The sequence below is a fragment of the Eschrichtius robustus genome, chromosome 3 (assembly GCF_028021215.1).
Source record: "Eschrichtius robustus isolate mEscRob2 chromosome 3, mEscRob2.pri, whole genome shotgun sequence".
NCBI lineage: Eukaryota > Metazoa > Chordata > Mammalia > Artiodactyla > Eschrichtiidae > Eschrichtius > Eschrichtius robustus.
In genome coordinates, this window is record NC_090826.1 from 127,162,157 (window position 1) to 127,180,446 (window position 18,290).

At 35.0% G+C, this 18,290-nt stretch overlaps 1 protein-coding gene across 3 annotated transcripts in view; it reads right to left on the reverse strand.

Moving 5' to 3' along the window:
* Positions 1 to 18,290, reverse strand: part of NME7 (NME/NM23 family member 7) — a 243,231-nt gene that overhangs the window by 185,708 nt on the left and 39,233 nt on the right. For 2 of the 3 annotated variants that reach the window (XM_068541209.1, XM_068541212.1), the window contains exons 2-7: positions 17,610 to 17,656; positions 15,316 to 15,423; positions 14,409 to 14,575; positions 6,569 to 6,679; positions 2,729 to 2,779; positions 1,202 to 1,409 (exon numbers count right to left, since the gene is read on the reverse strand). In XM_068541209.1, the coding sequence (XP_068397310.1) occupies positions 1,202 to 1,409; positions 2,729 to 2,779; positions 6,569 to 6,679; positions 14,409 to 14,575; positions 15,316 to 15,423; positions 17,610 to 17,633 (669 nt within the window). In that variant the 5' untranslated portion in view covers positions 17,634 to 17,656. The remainder of the gene's footprint in view (positions 1 to 1,201; positions 1,410 to 2,728; positions 2,780 to 6,568; positions 6,680 to 14,408; positions 14,576 to 15,315; positions 15,424 to 17,609; positions 17,657 to 18,290) is intronic. The other variant, XM_068541210.1, reaches the window with a different exon arrangement.

Here is an 18,290-nt window from a genome sequence, read left to right on the forward strand (position 1 = left end):
GCCTTTTACATGGCCTTAAATGACCTAGCCAGGAAGTATAAAGATAATGTAACTTTCCCAAAAATAAAACTCACACTCAATTTGATAAGCTTTAAGTATATAGTTTTTTGTACTGTATTTTATACAACAAATTGTTAAGTATATAGTTGCACCGTTTCATAAATTTTACCCTGACAAGACCCCATGGGAATCTCACTAAACCATCTGACTAATTTACATTCATATCTTAAATACCATAATAACAGTATTACTAAATGGTTGCCAGTTACAAGTTTCTCTAAAGATTTCACACAGTAATTTTAAATATCACTTTTGTAAAGGACCCAGATTAAGATATTTTAAAAAACACTGAACTCTATTTATTCTCCTAATATCAAATATGAAATCTTTCCTCAGAAAATAATCCAAAATATTAATGAAATATGAAATCACATGATCAATGCACCCTTATTTACAAATATGAAAAGAATTAGAACCTAACAAAATGTCCAAAGGTTAAGGAAATGCTGAACTAAATGTTTTATCCATGCAAGAGACCATTCCACAGCCAGTAAAATTCACTCTTATGACAGTAATCTGGTAACATGTAAAATATTATGATATAATATTAAGTAAAAAAATCAAATTAAAATTAAACCCATGTAAAAATGATGTTTACTATTTAAATTATATAAATGATCAATGGGAATGACTTGGAAGGAATATAACATAATAGGTAAACTATAAACATTGCTGGCAGGATTTCTGATGACAAATTTTCTTTTCCTTAGTTTCCAAATTCTCTGAAAAGTATTTCCATTACTTTCATATTCTGAAAGACTATAATGTTGAAAACAAGGTAGGCCACTACTTTCAGCATACTCAGTGGACAGTGGTGGTTAAGCACAGGGGCTTAAACTGGTATTCTTAGATGAGTAAGTCATACACTGATGAGCCTCAGTAATTTAAATCTTTGGAACAAAATGGGACAATAAGTATTTTAATTGGAGAAAACTTATTCTGACCATGACCAGGTTACCAGTTCTCAAAGGAGACATATCACTGAAACACTGTTAATCCTAGGCAAAAGGTCAAAGGTTTTCTCTACTGCTAGACCACCTGTATAAATCCACCCTAAGTCAGCAGTGACTAAAGGCTTTACTCTGACATCAAACATTTAACAAAACCAAAACAGAATTAAAGTAGTTTAAAAACACCTTACTCTGGCAGCACAAGCGAAAGAATCAGGGCCATGAGCTGCATTTCTTATGCCATCTGTTCCAAAGAGGGCTCTAATGCTTCCAGGAGCATCTGTACGCGCCAGTCCAGAGTTTGCAGGTCCAAGAAGTCTTTTCCATTCACATATAGCATCGTCTCTTAAAATCTCCATGGCAATTACAGGACCACTGGTGATAAACTGGATCAGCTCACTGTGAAACAGGTGAAAGATTGATTTGCTTCATTTTTCTATCAACCTAGGTACCTCTCTTAACAACAAGGATATATTACAATTTGAGTATTTCAACACATACTCATGATCATGATCTCAGAACTACTGGACATAGTGAATTTTACATGGGCAAGATAAAATTTTCATAAATTGAGTGCCTTACAGTGGCCCGAGTCTCTACAAATCACTAGTGCTGTCAATTACTGTTAGCAGAAAAATCAGTCTTTCATTGAACTAAGACTATTTCATTGACTTAAAATGCATATTTTTGATCTATGCTTTCTGCATTGCTCTGAAAGGTACAGAAGAATCTTTTTATTTTCACATGGTTTACCATTGCAGTCAAATGAAATCGCAATAGAGAAAGTGATGAGTGATGTATTATAATATATTTGCAGTAAGAATTTACTTAATTATTTTTGTGTAGATCTATTAGAATTCAAAGAATGACAATGAATTTTCAGTCAATAAGCATTGAGTTGGTCTAGTGACATACAAAACATTACACTAGAAGCTGTACTACTATAAACACATACGAAGACTATAACAAAGAATAATTTCCAAGACAATTGTAGATGCCTATTCTACACAAGGTTTGAGAACATTTTTATAATGCTTGGTTTAAAATAATCGATACCATAATGATTTTCTTATGTAAAAATTTTCTTTAATAAGGCACTATTCTGTACAGGACACCAAATAGCATTTCTATTGCAGCAGCTTGGCTAATCCTTCTTTATTAGAAAAGTGAGCATTCCTCCTTTGTCAATAGCAATATGAGGTGCACAATATTCACTTAACTTTAAATACAACCCAAATACTTAGAACATAGTTTCAGTTTCTAACATATTTGTCGCTATATTTCAAAGAACAAAACGTATATCAAACAACTTAGTTAACGTATAAAGGTTCTTTGAACAATGTTTTATATACATTGAGAATGCTAAAATAAGAGTTTAAAACACAACAGATATTCAACATAAAATGTAATTATCTCTCTATTTTTAATCTACTGAAATCTAAAAAGAAAGTTATGCTCCTTATAATTTAAACAAAGCATTTTATTTGCTTCTGATGAAAGTTTAATATGTTGATTTAATGATAAGAGAATTTTCAATTAATAAAAGGAGAGAAAAAAACAATTCTTAGAAAAAAAGCTCTCTGCAGTTGCAAGATGTTGCTAAGGATTTTTTGACAAATTATTCTCATGTAACAAATTTTTGAATTGTAAAATTATAACTCTTTAGTTTTCCACGATATCCTCCATTATATCCCACGAGCCCCAATTTCAGTACCTACTTTAAAAAGGGCCTTGACTGATGATCTATATGAAAATCTGTTGCTTCTTTCCTATAAAATAATCAAAATGACAATAGTTAAGAATTATGTAAGGAAATTATTTTAACTTACATTAATAAAATAATGAAATTCTCTATGTGATCCGTATGTGAGATAAGGACTTTTCACCAAACATTCTGCTCAAATCTCCCCTCTTTTCAAATTTTTGCTAGTATGGATATCTATGCTAAGATGTAAAATTAAAATGAACAAAAGAGGCAATACTTACTTTATTACTCATGTTCAAATCTACTATCTTCCTTTTCACTAGCATCTTTAACATTCTAAAACCAAAGGTTAACATATGACCAATAAAAATTATTTGTTCTTTAAAGTTCAAACAAGTTACATCAAAAAATGCAAAGCCATCTTCAAATTCAAAATTTGTTACCTCCTTCTACAGGCTTTAAACTTGAGAGGTTAGGCTAGAATTTTAATGTAATAGTTATAGTTTTCTTCCTTAGATCGCTCTAAAAGAAAGACTATATACTTGTGTTTTTAAAAACTGCTTGACAAATTATGCATATCAATGTATTTTTATTGGTTTTTAATGTATTAAAAATGAAGTCTTGAACTTACATCCCCCCAAAAAAGGGATAATATGGAGATATTCAGAAATCTGAATTTATTAAGGGCAATCGGGATTTACTTTAAAATTTATAGTCCCACAGCTATAGAAACAATGAAAGGATAATGGACTTTTACACTGATTTAAAAAGTTATTTAGACTTTTCGGTTAATCAAACCAAGTGTCTCAAACTTGTACAGTTTTCTCAAAGGCTTTAAACTGAATTCACAGAATATGACAAATATATGTCAACATCAACTTTTTAAAATAGCCAATTAAAGTATCCCCTAACAAAAGATTAACCTTTCAGGCTTGATAATTTAGTATGCAATGCTTTAAGATCTTATAGGCCCATTACAAAATGAATTCACTTAATAAGCTATATCAGGATATACTTTTATTCAAACCAAGTATACTAAAATATTCTCTTTGGCCATGAAAAGATTATGAAAGTATACTATGCAAGTATAGAAAGTGAAATTCATCCCAAGAAATGGAAGGGGAAGAAAACTCATTTTTCTAGAGGCTATTATATGCCCAACATTAAATTTTATTATTCCTCATAACAATATATTGAAATAGGTATGACCATCTTCATTTTACATCTGAAAATAATGGAGTTCAGCATGATTACATAACTTGTGCAGGTCAAAGTGCTGGTAAGGGAAGAAGGACAGGGAGATTTGAACCCAAATCTCTGATTGCTTATGACCTTACTATTACCAACTTCAGAAAAAAAAAAATTCTAGCGCGTAAGGAAAAGAATTCATAAAAATGATATGGATATTCTGTATTGCAGCCTAAAACGAGGTAAAACTGAGTGTCTAAAAAACCTCAAGTGGGGAGTATTTTAGAAGAGTTAGCAGCGAGACTACTAATATGACCAATTCTAAACTTTAACACAAATGAACCACTAAGAAAAATCATAATGTTTAATATCAGTGAAAAGAAAAATATTAATTACTGAAAGCATCTGATTGCTTTCTTCTCATATGTCACTGACCCCATAGTTATTTCCGCTGAAAATCTATAACTGAAACCAAGATGAGAGTTCATGAATTTTTTTCTCATCATTCTTATTTAATTTCTCCCTTAAAAAGTTTAGATGGAGAGAAAGATTAACAAGTGCATCACCACCTAGAGGAGTCTCTTTGCTGTCATTTTGTTATGTTTTGTTTTGTTGTGTTTTTATAAAGAGACTCACCATTGTCACAAAGATCTATTAATTCTTTTACGAAATACTTACTTAGTGCCTACTTTGAATCAGGCACTGATCCAAGAACTAGAAGTACAAAGTTAGATGGAACTCAGCTTCTGCCTTTCAGATACTGTCATGAGGGAGGAACTGACATTTGAGCAAATAAGTTTAGACAAGATTTAAGCACTGGGAGATACTCCTCCGTGGGTCTCTGCCACTCCTAACGTGTCTTATTGGGTATGCCAAGAATGCAAGGCCCCAGCTACTCTTTATCCTAGCCATTTCTTGGAGTTATGTTTATAATGAGCAACTTTGAGGGATGAGGTCATGTCTCTTCAGTACAAAGAGCAGGCTTGTTTACTGCTCGTTAATGAAACAGTGGGTAACCTAAGTTCAGTGCTCCTCAGGGGTGATGCAATCAACTGTGTGTACAACATCCACCCGGGCCCATATCATGTTATTCCCACGGGACATGAAAGCAAAGGGAACCAACAGAAACATGATGTTCATGCTGCTTACTGAGCCATACTCAAGCCCTCTGTCTCTGACTCAGAAGTCTCACGTCTTCTGCTAGCATCCCTGAGAGAGTAACAGACTAACTTATTAGCTTTTAAGTTGGGTAAAATCCAAGACTTGACAGTCATATTAATAGAGATGCATGAGGTGCTATAAACAATTTAAAAAGCTGTTAAGTTTTCTTGGGCAACTTTACTGTGGAAAGTTTGACACCAAATTATCAAACACTGGAAGTGTAGAGACATAAAAAAGTTTTAATCTCACTAAAACTATTCAAAGTCATCTCTCCAGAACTCAGTCCCATAGCCTGCTATGAGGGCAAGCGTTCTCGATACAGACAGAAATGGGACAAATGCAACTATGCTCATAAAGGATCATGACCTTTGTTTCTACTAAATAATAGTGATATCACTAGTACTACACTACTACCACTAATAGCTAACACCTATATACACCTACTATGTGCCACGGTTTCTCAAAGCACTTTACTTTTATTAAACTCACATAACCCTCATAACAACTTCATGATACAGGTGATGTTATAACCTCCGTTTTGCAGATGAAGAAACTGAAGCACAGAGGTAAGTTGTTCAGAGTCACAACCTAGTAAGCGGTGCAGTTACAAGCAATCTGGCTCTAGATTCTGTGCTCTGAAATAGAAGACGCCTGCCTTTCTAGAATATATGTAAACTGGGAGATCTTACATAGGGGAAAAATTCAAATTATGTCATTACTGGGGTAAAAATGAGAATGTTTTGTTAAGGTTTCTAGGGATCAGACTTATCAAAGCTACGCTGACTCTCTACTGCTCTCCATCGTCCCTGTTCTCACAGAGACAAAAAAGCAACCATCCTGTAGGATAAAGAGCCAGGAACATCAGTGAGAAGACACCTAAGCAAACAAACACACACAAATCAGCGAAGTACCCTAAGAAAACTGCTGGGTCGAGCCCTGTCTAACAGCTACATTAATGTCCCTACCTAACACTAAGTCTTATTTTCACTAAATAACTTAGAAAATACCTGGTCAGATAGAATGGCTTGCTTTTCAGAGCAGTAAATAGGTATATCTGCCAATTATATATATTGGAAGGAACTAAAACATTTCCAAACACATGACTTTTGAAAATCTCAACAGTAACATTCCCTTGTCAAATAGAAATAATCTAATATTCATTTCTTCTATACTTTTTATACAATGTGTTACATTGTATAAAAGAAGAGATTACAGTTATGAAACACTGGTGTTATAAAAGCAGATGGGGTCATGAAAGACAATGAAGAGTTCATGTCTAATACATAGTTAATAGTATAACCTGACAACTCCTATTTGCTGAGAGTTCAATCATCCTTTATGCATCTGCTTACCTTTTGTCTTCCATTTCCTCATTCTAGTAAGATTACTATACTATTCTTTGTCATTCTGTGGAAGTTTTTAAACAATGACATGAAAGATAGATGATTTTTTTTTAAAAAAAGGAACCAGACATTACATAACTGAGAACACTCAAAAAATTTACCTTGAAAGTGTCATCATTTTGAGTTTGGTTAGAGTAAATCCAGCTTTGCTTATTATTTCAATGATTTCTCCTGCTTTTGATACTGCATCTGGTTTAATCAGGGCTAATGTTCTATAAAGAAATAAAGAATAAATTTAAAGATAAAAATAGTTGGGCAGTTTTTACTTATAATTCCCAAGCACTGGTAATTTCCTTAAAAATCCTAGATCAAACATCAAAGTGAATTATAAACACAAGTGTATTAATTAATGGTCTCTTAAAAACTTACACAATGGAAGTTTACTATTTTTTCACAAGGAAATAAAAATTAGGTACCCAATCTAGAAAAATCATAAAAGCTTAGAGGGAAAAAAAGTTAAGACTCATTTTAAATATGTCCACGTTATAAAACACAGGTGTTTAAGATTTCTATTTCTTAGCATACGCTTTATAAAAGACAACAATTCTCTAAAGAGTTGCATTAAACATATTAGCTTGATTTTTGGTCTCTTAGACTTTAACATGTGTATGCCATGCAGCCAGTTCAGCATTGATTTGGAAATAATATAAATTCTTCTATTAACACTTTATTCATAGCATGAATGATATACAAAGAACTAAATGTCTTCTTACCTGAAGATGTATATGGCTAGCAAACACCCTGCTAACTTTTAAAATCACACTTTCCTCTTAGAGGACACACCAGAGCTATGCATTCTCCCCTCTGAAGCCACAGAATTAATGGATTTTTAGAGATGGAGATCACCTGAATTTCCTCAGTTTACTAACAAGGAAACAAGGCCCAGAGAGGTAACGCTCCAAAGATCACACAGCTGGTCTGTGGCCTCCTCAGGACAGAACACCCAGCTCACACGACTTTTGGGTCTGTGCTCCTTCCACACCACACCGCAAATAATGTCGCTATTAATATTAGCAAAAGAGAGCACAATCACAAATCCTCAAGACTAACATTTGCAAACGCAAGGTAAAATCAGATTAGTTGGAGTAATTCAGTTTATCTGGCACACAAAATAAGATAAAAAATTGCTGTCACCTTCCCTTTATTTTCAATTGTTCTGACACATTGGCATTAACTCAAGGAATCCATAAAAGGAGACTGGTAGGCTTTTTCAAAGTAGGCTTTTTTCACCAATGAGACAAACTTAGCTAAGGATATAATGATACAAATATCCTTACTTACAACTGGATATAACTTATGGCTGGCTTTTAAAACTTTTAAATAACAAAAGTTGTTCATTTTAGTCCGATAGGGCTTGTGATAAACGGACTTTTTATTCTGAAGTAAGTGAGTAACTTCTAGCATTTTATATGGCTTCAAAGATAGTTAAAACTTGTCACTTTTTTAGCTCACATTGTCTAAAATATTATAAAGCCAAACTAACCCATGATTGTTTATGCTAAAACTCTGGAAACGTCTTCAAGAACCAAAGCTCTTAAAGAAAATATAAAACACATCGGCAGTGAACAACAAGCAATACGAAAAAAAAATGCAGTTTCATTTTCTCTTTAAATGCCTACAGGAGACAAAGCGTTGATTACTGTGATTAATTACTCTAAGCAAGTTCCTCTGTCACCTCTTCACGGCTTAATTGTTCAGTAGATAATAGTTAAAATGCATTTTGGAGGAAAAATAAGATAGGCCTTAGGAATCATATGTATTATTTAAAAGTGAAGATAGCAAACAAAGAAAAGTAAAGCGCCACGAAAATATATTAATAGTGCCGCTGTTATCTGTTGCTGCAAAACAAACCACCCCAAAATGTAGTGGCTTAAAACTACAAACAACTTCTCAAGGTCATGTAGGTTGGCTGGGGAGTGGTTTCACCTGGGATGGGTCACACTGCTGCATTCGGCTAGTGGGTCGGTTCAGACAGCCAGGCTTCTCTTTCCTTGAGGCCTCAAGAGCTGGAACAGGCAGGGAGATGGATTCTCCCCTAAAGCCTCCACAAAGAAATGTAGCCTTCCCTACCAACACCTTGATCTTAGCCTGATGAAATCTGTGTTGGACTTCTGATATATAAAACTAAGATAATAAATTTGTATTGTTTAAGCAGCTGACTTTGTGGTAATTTGTTATGTCTTCAATAAACAACTACAGAGAAAAAAAAACTGGAGAGGAAAAACACCTCAACAAAAGAATGGCAAGAAGAAAAAAACAGAAAAGCAGGAAAGCAGTAAAATAGTTGAAATATGTACAAAAATACTAATACAACATATGTAAATGTACATGTACTAGTCTTACCAGTGAAAATCTAGAGGTTTTCAGACTGATTTTTTTTTAAAGAGCTGCATGCTGTTTACAAGAGATATATCTACAATATAACTTAACAAGGCTGAAAGTAAAGCAATGACAAAAAGATATCAACCAAAAATACATTATCAATCAAATCCATTCTTGAGAAAGATGGCTAAGGCCACCCATTCCTTGGCTGTGGTCTCCTTCCACCTTCAAATCTAGCAATGGAGACTGGGTCCTTCTCACACTGGCATCTCTCTGGTTCTCTGCAGCCAGAAAGGTTCTCTGGTTTTATGGATTCCTGTGATTAGATCGCACCCACAGGAATGATGCAGAATAATTTCCCCATCTCAAGGCCTGTAATCTTAAATCTGCAAAGTCTCTTTGCCATGTAAGGTAACTGTTGGGCTGCGCCCGCAGGCTTGCAAGCCTTGCAGATGCCCAGCCTCGAGAGAGAAGAAAGAGCCCACAGAGCAGCAAAAGAGACCTCAACGGTTTAATTGATGGAGGAGCTTACATGTCTGAAGCAAGGTCCTGGAGCAACACCCCCACGGTGTGCGGCAAACTGTAGGCAGGCTGTAGCAGCAGTCTTGGCTACTCAGGACGGAGGGAGGCTACCATTTACAGGGGGGAATTGACGTCAGGTGGGCTCATTAGTTACCAGGGGCTAATTAACAACCCTTACAATTAAGAGAATTGGATAGTCATGTGAGTGAAGCAGGGCCTAGTCAATCAGGGGATCTACAGAGAGCGAGAGAACAGCCATCTTGAATGGCCTGACCATACAGTAACATATTCATAGGTTCCAGAGATTTGAACACGGACATCGTTGAGCAGCCATGATTCTGCCTACTGTACTCTCTATTGGTTTGGAGTTTATATACTATTTTTCTAGTGGTTAGCTGTGAAACTTTTTCATACTTATTTAACTTAAAATTCTTAAAATTGTATAATATCTTGACCCTTTAGAAAGACTTTAGAACACTTTAGCTCCAATGTTCTCTCTTCCAACTTATATAGTTTCATTGTTGTTTTGGATATTCAGTTTTTTGCCTGCATGAGTAAGCCATCTTGGACAATAAGACCATAGGTAAGTAAAGATGAGATAAAGATTGGCTGCAGGGGGGTGAATTTTTAGCAAGTCCTTGGTAATTGAACTAAAGTCTTACTTGAATGCATTTCAGTGCCTTTTTGCAGCCAAAACTCAACTGCTCACCACCACCTAGGAGGATATGTAAAGTAACAGTAATTGGTATTGAGGGAGTAGTTTCCCAAAGGTGAGAACAGAACTGAACTAATACCAGTAATTGTCTGGTCTCCTCCCCTGAGAAGTAGCCTTGGTCTACTTAAAATTGTTAGGCCGACTGGCTTAAAGAAATAAAACTCCAGGAACAATGAGAACATGTGTACCTTTGCTCCTCGTGGGTAAAGTGACTTCTACTCCATTCCCAGGAGAGTGCTCCCTCTCTCCACCCCCTTCATTTGCTCCTCCACATATGGTCACATTTAAGGGTTTCTGGTTGTATGTGGCCCTGCCTCTTCTCTCTCAGACCTGCAAGCCCTCATGCAGGACACAGTCTATAGTTCTTCTCCTGCTTCCATCTGGTTAGCACAGCGGAGGCAGAGGCCAGCACCTGCATGGAAACCTACCTCTCTCTGGTGCTCTGTCTCCCACGCTGGATGGGCAAGTGTGCTCTCAGGGTTTGCTCTAAAGGTATCTCTCTCCCTCAGACAGGCCCCAAGGTTCAGACTGGGAAGGAGGGCAGGGGGTGGGGTGGAGAAGTAGGAATAAACCACAACCATTCTCAGAGCTGGCTTATACTAGACAGCCTAAACCAGCACTTTACTTTGATTTGCATTTGGCGCCTACGTTAATGTTCCATCAGTTAATATTCAGAAGGGAGAATGGAGACTAACTGAACCCAAGAGATGACAAAAAGCCTGTATGATGTCTTTACATCTGAATAGTAAAAAACCATAAAGCGTCAATTTATTACCATCTAAAATTAAAATTGAATACTCTAAAAAGAAACAAAAATTTTAAAGAAAAAAATGTTTTTAAATCAAATACTATGACTCATTGACAACTGATAACACTTACCCATTTGATTTGAGGAGCTTTATAAGGAGAATAGATTAAAATTAGCTAAGAGAGTAAATCTTTCATTAAGTTCCCTTACCACAAAAGAAAAATCAATATAAAAAATAATAAAAGGGTGGGAGGAAAATTTTGGAGGTAATAGATAAATTTATATCCTTGACTGTGGTAATGGTTTCATGGGTATATACTTAGCTCCAAACTCACCAAGTTGTATGTATTAAATATTTACAGCTTTTTGTTTGTCTATTATACCTCAATACAGAGATTTTTGAAAAAGAGAATAGAAATGTAAATCGAATGTCAGATTTCTACAGTTAACGGGAATTAGAAAGCTGAGGCTAGTTTGTTAGCTAAATTGAATTACATAGAATTATCTTGATAAGTGCCTCAAAATTAGCAGACGGGCACCATGAAGATCAGCTTTACTCCTCCCTCTCACTACAGGCTTTACTCCAAAAAGAAAATAGTTGAGTATGATAAATATAATAGGGATGTAATTAGTTCATAAATTATCCTTGACACTATATAAAACTGAGAACTAGGCTAAGTTATAATTATTACATAGAAGCTATTTCCATGGGACCATGATAGACATGCATGTATTTCTCCATATGCCTACTTCTTTGGTCATTTAAATGAAACAATATATTTTTAAAACTCTTGAATTCTGAAGTTTATTTAAATCACCCAAATGGTTGCTGGATTTAACCCACTTGCAGTTAGGAGAGAATCAAAAGAGAAAATGGTGAAACAATTGAAGTCAGTAAAAATAGAATATTGCACATATTTTAATTAATTATATTTATAAAGCCCAAATATTTAAAATCTGTCTTCACATTCTTCTGTTCCTCCTATTTTTAAATCAGTCCATTCAATAGTATTTACCAATATATTAATTAGAGGTTTTAATAAAAAAAGAATGAGTTTTAAAGTCAAACACAACAAGATATACTTGTTTCCCTTTACTTTGTAGCTGTGTGACTATGGCTGTGTTCTGTAAAATGGAATCAACAACATTCACTGTAGACAAATCAATTAATATATATATTAATTATAATTGTTACAGCTATTATTATTTTATTTTGATTGGGTCATACTATTAACCCTGTCTCCCTAATTCACTTATTTTTGCTAGTTTAAATGAAAACTTGAAGTAGTCTTGAACTGAGATGCCTACCACAGTGGCTGGCATATAGCATGTGATCAAAAACTAAGTTATAAATATTTATTACTTGTAAATAAAGGAACTGTGGTTGGTGTTTCCTTAATCCCATAGACTTTTATCAGTAGATCTCATAACAATGAGATTCCTATTTGTCTAACATTTTATTTTTTTTTTCCTATTTCAGAGTTGTCCTGGGAATCTTTGGTTTTCCTTTTTTATGAGTCATTCACCACCTCACTGATCCATCACCACCTGTGTACTAATACCACACTGAGCATCAAAGAACCTCCAGAATTATAAAGGGCTTGTAAAGAAGTCACAGAAAGAATATTACTATGGGGGGGACTCAGGTTTTAGGTAGATAACCAGCTATTATTTGGGTGGCAAACCTCAAAATATAGTTAGACAGATTTTTTTTCCTATAGAATTAAATAGTTTTGGGAGCTTTTTATACATACAGTCTTAACTTCCACCAGTGATCCCTATTTTTCATTACTGCAACAATCACTCCACAAATCCAAAGAATCCCCCAAGTCAGCACAATATAATATAAGCCACAGAAACCAGAGCCAAGAAAGATGACCAAAGAATTAACATTCCATTTCAAATATAGCTCGTGCTAGACTCAGAAAGCTGCAAACTCATAAAAGTAGAGGTTGAAAATTACAATGTCATTTTAGTATTATGTTTTCTGGCTAGCCTAATTTTCAGCTACAACTGCAACTTGTTCTGTCTCTCCTCTAAATCAAAACTGAGGGAAAGTCAGAATGACAAACGTAGCTACGACAAACAATGAAGAGAGAAGACCAGAGAGACACACAGAAGGCACCATGCTGCAGTTTCTCCGCTTCACAGGAGGAGCCACATGCAATGGGAGGGAGGGAAGAAGGCAGGGAGGCAGCCAGCGGGGAGCTCTGCCTCCAAACACAACGACTATTTTCAACAACATAAGCTCATTCATTCAACAAAGTTACGTGGGGCATCCATCCCCTGTGAATAATGCACTGTTTGAGGCATCACCACCACGGCCTTTAGGGATGCAGTTGTGATCCCAAGACAGATTAAGTTTCTTTGTATCACAATGTTTTTGTATATTTTTTTCTTTTCAAAATACTCACATATCCTGTCTTCAATTGATCAGTCAATATTTATCAGATATCTATTACGTCTGTGAATAAAACTCAAAAATAGACAATATATATTCCAAACAATCTAGACAAAAACACCTTTGTCAACTAGATCAAAGGTCATCATTTGAAAACAGGGAGGAAATGAAGAAAAAGAAAGAGTAGATAATAAATTTTAAATTGTTATTCAATGATTCATTCATCTAACACAGACAAGGTGCTTGTAATGTATGAGGAGACATGTTAGGTGCCACAGGAGACATAAAAATGAATTGAGACAAAAAGAAGACAATCATTTTGCAGGTCCTATCCATTCTCCTGTGATTAAATCCTCCTATTCTTGATTCAGACAGACGCTGGGCTTTAATCTTGCCTCTACTCTGTGACCTTCAGCAAGTTACCTAACATCACTAAGCCTCAACTTCTCCATCTGCAGAGTGGAGCTAATAATAATATTATGAGCTTGTGTATTAGGTTGTTGTGGGACTTAAATAAATGATGCATACAAATCATTTTAACACAATACCTTTTATAAAAATAGCTAACAGATATTAATGCTTATCATTACTACTATTACTGTACTTTGGTTAATCACTTTCCTTCCTTCCTCTTCATACCTATTGCTACCATCCTAATTAGTCTATTTTACTATTTAAATTTAAAAAAATTTTTAACCACCAAGCCAGTCATGAAGAACAATGAGCTCTGCCTAGTGCATAACATTCTGTTGTATTTTTGCTCATACTCATTCCTCCGACCAGCATTCCTCCGACTTGATCCAACTGGGTAAAAATTCAATCCACCTCTCATGATCCTGTCAAATACCTTCACAAAGCCTTCCCTACTCTTCTACAAGAAATAGCTTTACTTTCCTCTGAGTTTCCTTTGAGCTTCTGGCAATCACTACTTCCCCCCCATAAACCACCTTTATGCTGTACGCTAAGACTTATATTTTCAGTTCCCAATTAGAAGAATGACGAGGGTGTATAAAAGGTTTGCACTTTTTCCTCTGGAAAATAATCATTGCCTAAGACTATGGGCATCACTTTGTTACCTCCACAAAATTCTAAAATTGTCATAATACTGAATTGGATCACTGAAAAATATCTACACCGTAAAAACAAAAGATAGAAACAAGAAGTTAGAATTTGGTATCAAGACATACATAATGTTCTAAGAATTTTAAAAAGATTATATACTTGTTTTCTTACTTTTCTTTCCTACTGCCCAGTTGCCGAGCTGTATATTGATCCCCATAGTCAAGTAGCACCAGTTGTCGAGAAAAGACATTCACTTTGTTGCCTATAAATAAATCTTCCAAGTGAAGGTCTTCATATTTGGTCCGCTTTAAAAAGGTGCGATGATTCTTTACATCATGCTAGAACCAAAAACAATACAATAAAACAAATAATTATCAGTAGGTAATGTTAACCTTATTATAAAACTAGAAATAGTTATTAATTTTGCTCTATTAAACATGTTACATTCTGTTTCATTTTTGCTATAAGTACAAATCATAATTTCTTTCATAACTTATGTAGTTCCTAGTCTACTCTAGTAATAACATAAAAATTACAAATTTAATACTTTAAAAAACCCTGGATAGAAAGATTTGTTTATTTCCAAATCACTGCAGCAAATTAGTGCCTATGCAATCCCAGAGAAATTCCAAATTTCTGCTTTCTTGCCGACACAAAATCCCAGTACCAAATAGGTCCACGTGCAAAAGGAGTCGTCAACAAAGGGACACAAAGAAACAAGCAGGACTCTTTTAGCTCAGCCTTCTTCAATTTGACTTTTTGTAGCGATAACAGCATTCAACAATGGTGACATATTTATGAGCATGATAATCTTTATCTATAGCCACTTATTGACTATCACTTAATCCAAAGCATAAGTAATCCCACTTCAGTTTTCTAACCAAAAAAATAATTTCTATTAAAAATAAAGACACAAGGTATCTTCTTGTATTGGAATTATAATACCAAAATTTTAAAAATTCCCAAAATAAAAAGAATGTATTTTTAAAAGCAACTATAAAAAAAGGCAATTCTATTCCTCTCTGGATCCCACCTTCACTCCGTTTGCCAACTTTTAAGCAAAAAAAGGCTCATTTACCATTTCAACAGATCCATCCCCTGGGTAAAACAGAAGCTCATAACGTCGAAATAGTGAAGCATTTGGATCATACCACTCTGCAATGAAAACGAATCTTTCACCATGATTCTGTAAAGAAGGATAGAAGAACTTTAACACTAACATATAAAATATAAGCACTCTTGTAAAAATCATACAAATTGAAAGAATTACCAAATATTTGTGATGAAGAAATTTGTTATTACTTATTGTATTGAACAATTCTGCTTTTCAACAGTATGCCAGTTATCAACATACCCTCATAAATATTTCCTTCTAATTTCTTATTAAACATCCTTAGATATCTCAAAGATGACTTATGAACTGCTTAATACTTCACAGCCATCCAAACATCCTGGGTAAATTGATACCTTTTTTAGAACATGAGCTCCAGATCTGACTACTGTGATAATTCAGTCCTTCTGAAAGCAAGTTTACATATAAGCAGATAATTAATAAACTAGTATGAGAAAAAAAAAAGAAGAAAAAATTAGTATGAGAAAAAATTTCTGAGTGGCTAGCTCTCAATTACATTTAGAACATAACTGTTCTAAATTTAAGACTCCAGCAGTATTAGAGTATTGTTGTCATTCAAATCATAGTAAGCATCTTTACTCTCCTTAGTAATTTCACATGATAGTATCTTTTTATAGAAAGAGTGGGAGAATGTGTTAGTCTAGGTCCCCGGAGAAGCAGACACGATGCCAAGATAGGATTAAACATGCAAAAATTCTATTCTGTAAGATAAATTCTGTACAGGAAATTCCTACAAGAGAAAATAGGGAGGGATCCAGGGAAGCCTGACAGACCACAATACAAATTTGACCCTAAGTGAAGGAGAGAGTGAAGGAAGACTAGATGATATCCTTCTGGACTGCTCTACAGACTAAGGAAGGTTCAGCAAGTCCACTACTACCAAATGTAAAATAGATAGCTAGTAGGAAGCAGCTGCAAGGCACAGGGAGATCAGCTCGGTGCTTTGTGACCACCTAGAGGTGTGGGATAGGGAGGGTGGGAGGGAGACGCAAGAGAGAGGAGATATGGGGATGTATGTATATGTAGAGCTGATTCACTTTGTTATAAAGCAGAAACTAACACACAATTGTAAAGCAATTATACTCCAATAAAGATGTTAAAAAAAAAAGACCACTGGGCGGTGCTCAAGCCAGTTAGCCCTCAGAGAGTTCTCTGACTTCCAGGGACAGGCCTGTTTTAGTATCCCTGCTCCTCTCAGTCACGGGCTGGGAGCAGCCCTTGGGAAGCATGTCCTAAGCACAAAAGCAGCAGTAGATTCCAGAGCACAGGAGCTGAGGCCCTTTGATCATTTCAGCTCCCTCTAGTTGAAGATCTGTGAGGTGCATACAATGAAAACGTAAGTCAAAGAATGGCCCTCTTTCCTTGACTATTAGGCAGGATTTCCTAGGCCCCTAAAGGTCCTTCATCACAATAAGCAAATGAGGACATAAAGAAGAAAGGAATCTAAGGGTTTCGTTGCTAATTCTGGATTTAGCATCTGATTCTCTGGTTATGGTATATAGATGGGTTCCTTTTATGTTAATAATTCACTTGTAAATTCTAATAGTACTATGTCTAGTTATACTTATGATTGTACTCATAAGCTATAATGGAGATAATTTTAAAGACACTATTTTATTTTTCCCACAATCATCCAAAAGACACATTTAAATAATGTTTATTAGTCAAGAGAAAACAAAGGTAAGAGATATACTATAACAAGCCTTTCTTCATTCATTATTTTTCATATTGATCCTTATAAATACAGCTTTTTTATTTTTACTTTTTAATACAGCTTTTTAAAATTTAGGTTTCACTGTGCATTCTAGTATTATACTCTCCTTTTAATATAAAATTTAAATATTAGTAGTTTATTAAAATTTTTACTATCTATATTAAAATATTCATTCACTCAAAAACATCATTGAAATACTGCCTTCACTAAAATAAAATTATGAAATGGAAGAAATGATGAGACATCTAACTGAAGGTAAAAGGGCAAAGAAAATGATGCAAATGAAAAACCAATGAAACTTGGCACTTCCATTTATCCAGGCAGCCTTAACCACAAAACCTGCCAATCACACTCTTTAACTCTGAGGCAGGTAGTAGAATTTTTCATGATTCATCATCCAGAAAACAGTTTTAATACAAAGAAAACAAACTGAGGAAGTACTGTTTCTGGCTGACAACGTAGCTTAGAGCAAATCAATGCTACTTTCCAAGAACAACTAGAAAAGTGAGATGTTAAAAACATGTACCTGTTTGATGATGTTGGAGAGCATCTAAGGCAGCCAGATTTGATGATCTAAGATTCAGAAAGACAGGAAGTTCACTGAGGTGAGCACAGCATTCTTTATACTGCTTTTACCTGAGGACATGTGCTGAGACTTAAGTCAAGCTGGACAAGAGACTGAGAAGCCCAAGAAGCTGGCAGGGGAAGGCTGCTAAGAGGCAGTGAAGCTAGCAGAGCTTTTGACAGTGTCATGGGGATAAGTAGACAAACACTGGAATTTGGGCCTACCAATGCAGCCAAGACTTGAGGGGCAAAGATCCAGAAGAAAAGGAAACCATAGAGAAGTGAGTTCAAACCTGTGTTTGTTCAGTGGAGCTTTACACTCCAGGGGCATAGGCAAACTAAAGGTAAACTGATCCTTACAAAATTTGAAACAAGTTTTGTGTTCACTCAATGCTCAATTATGATAAGTGATGTTTCCTCCATTCCACCCCCCTGCAACTCCAGAAATGGAAATATGGCTTTTCATACACAATGTCAAGCTTTCAAAGACAAACTACCAGATATACCAAAAAAAGAAGACCAAGAGAAAAAAAAAAAAGACAATAGAAAGAAATCCATGAACACCCTAGTTATTATCTGAAAAGGCTTTAAAATAACAATGATAGGTAGGAAAAATATACGTCAAGATTAATAATTTCACCAG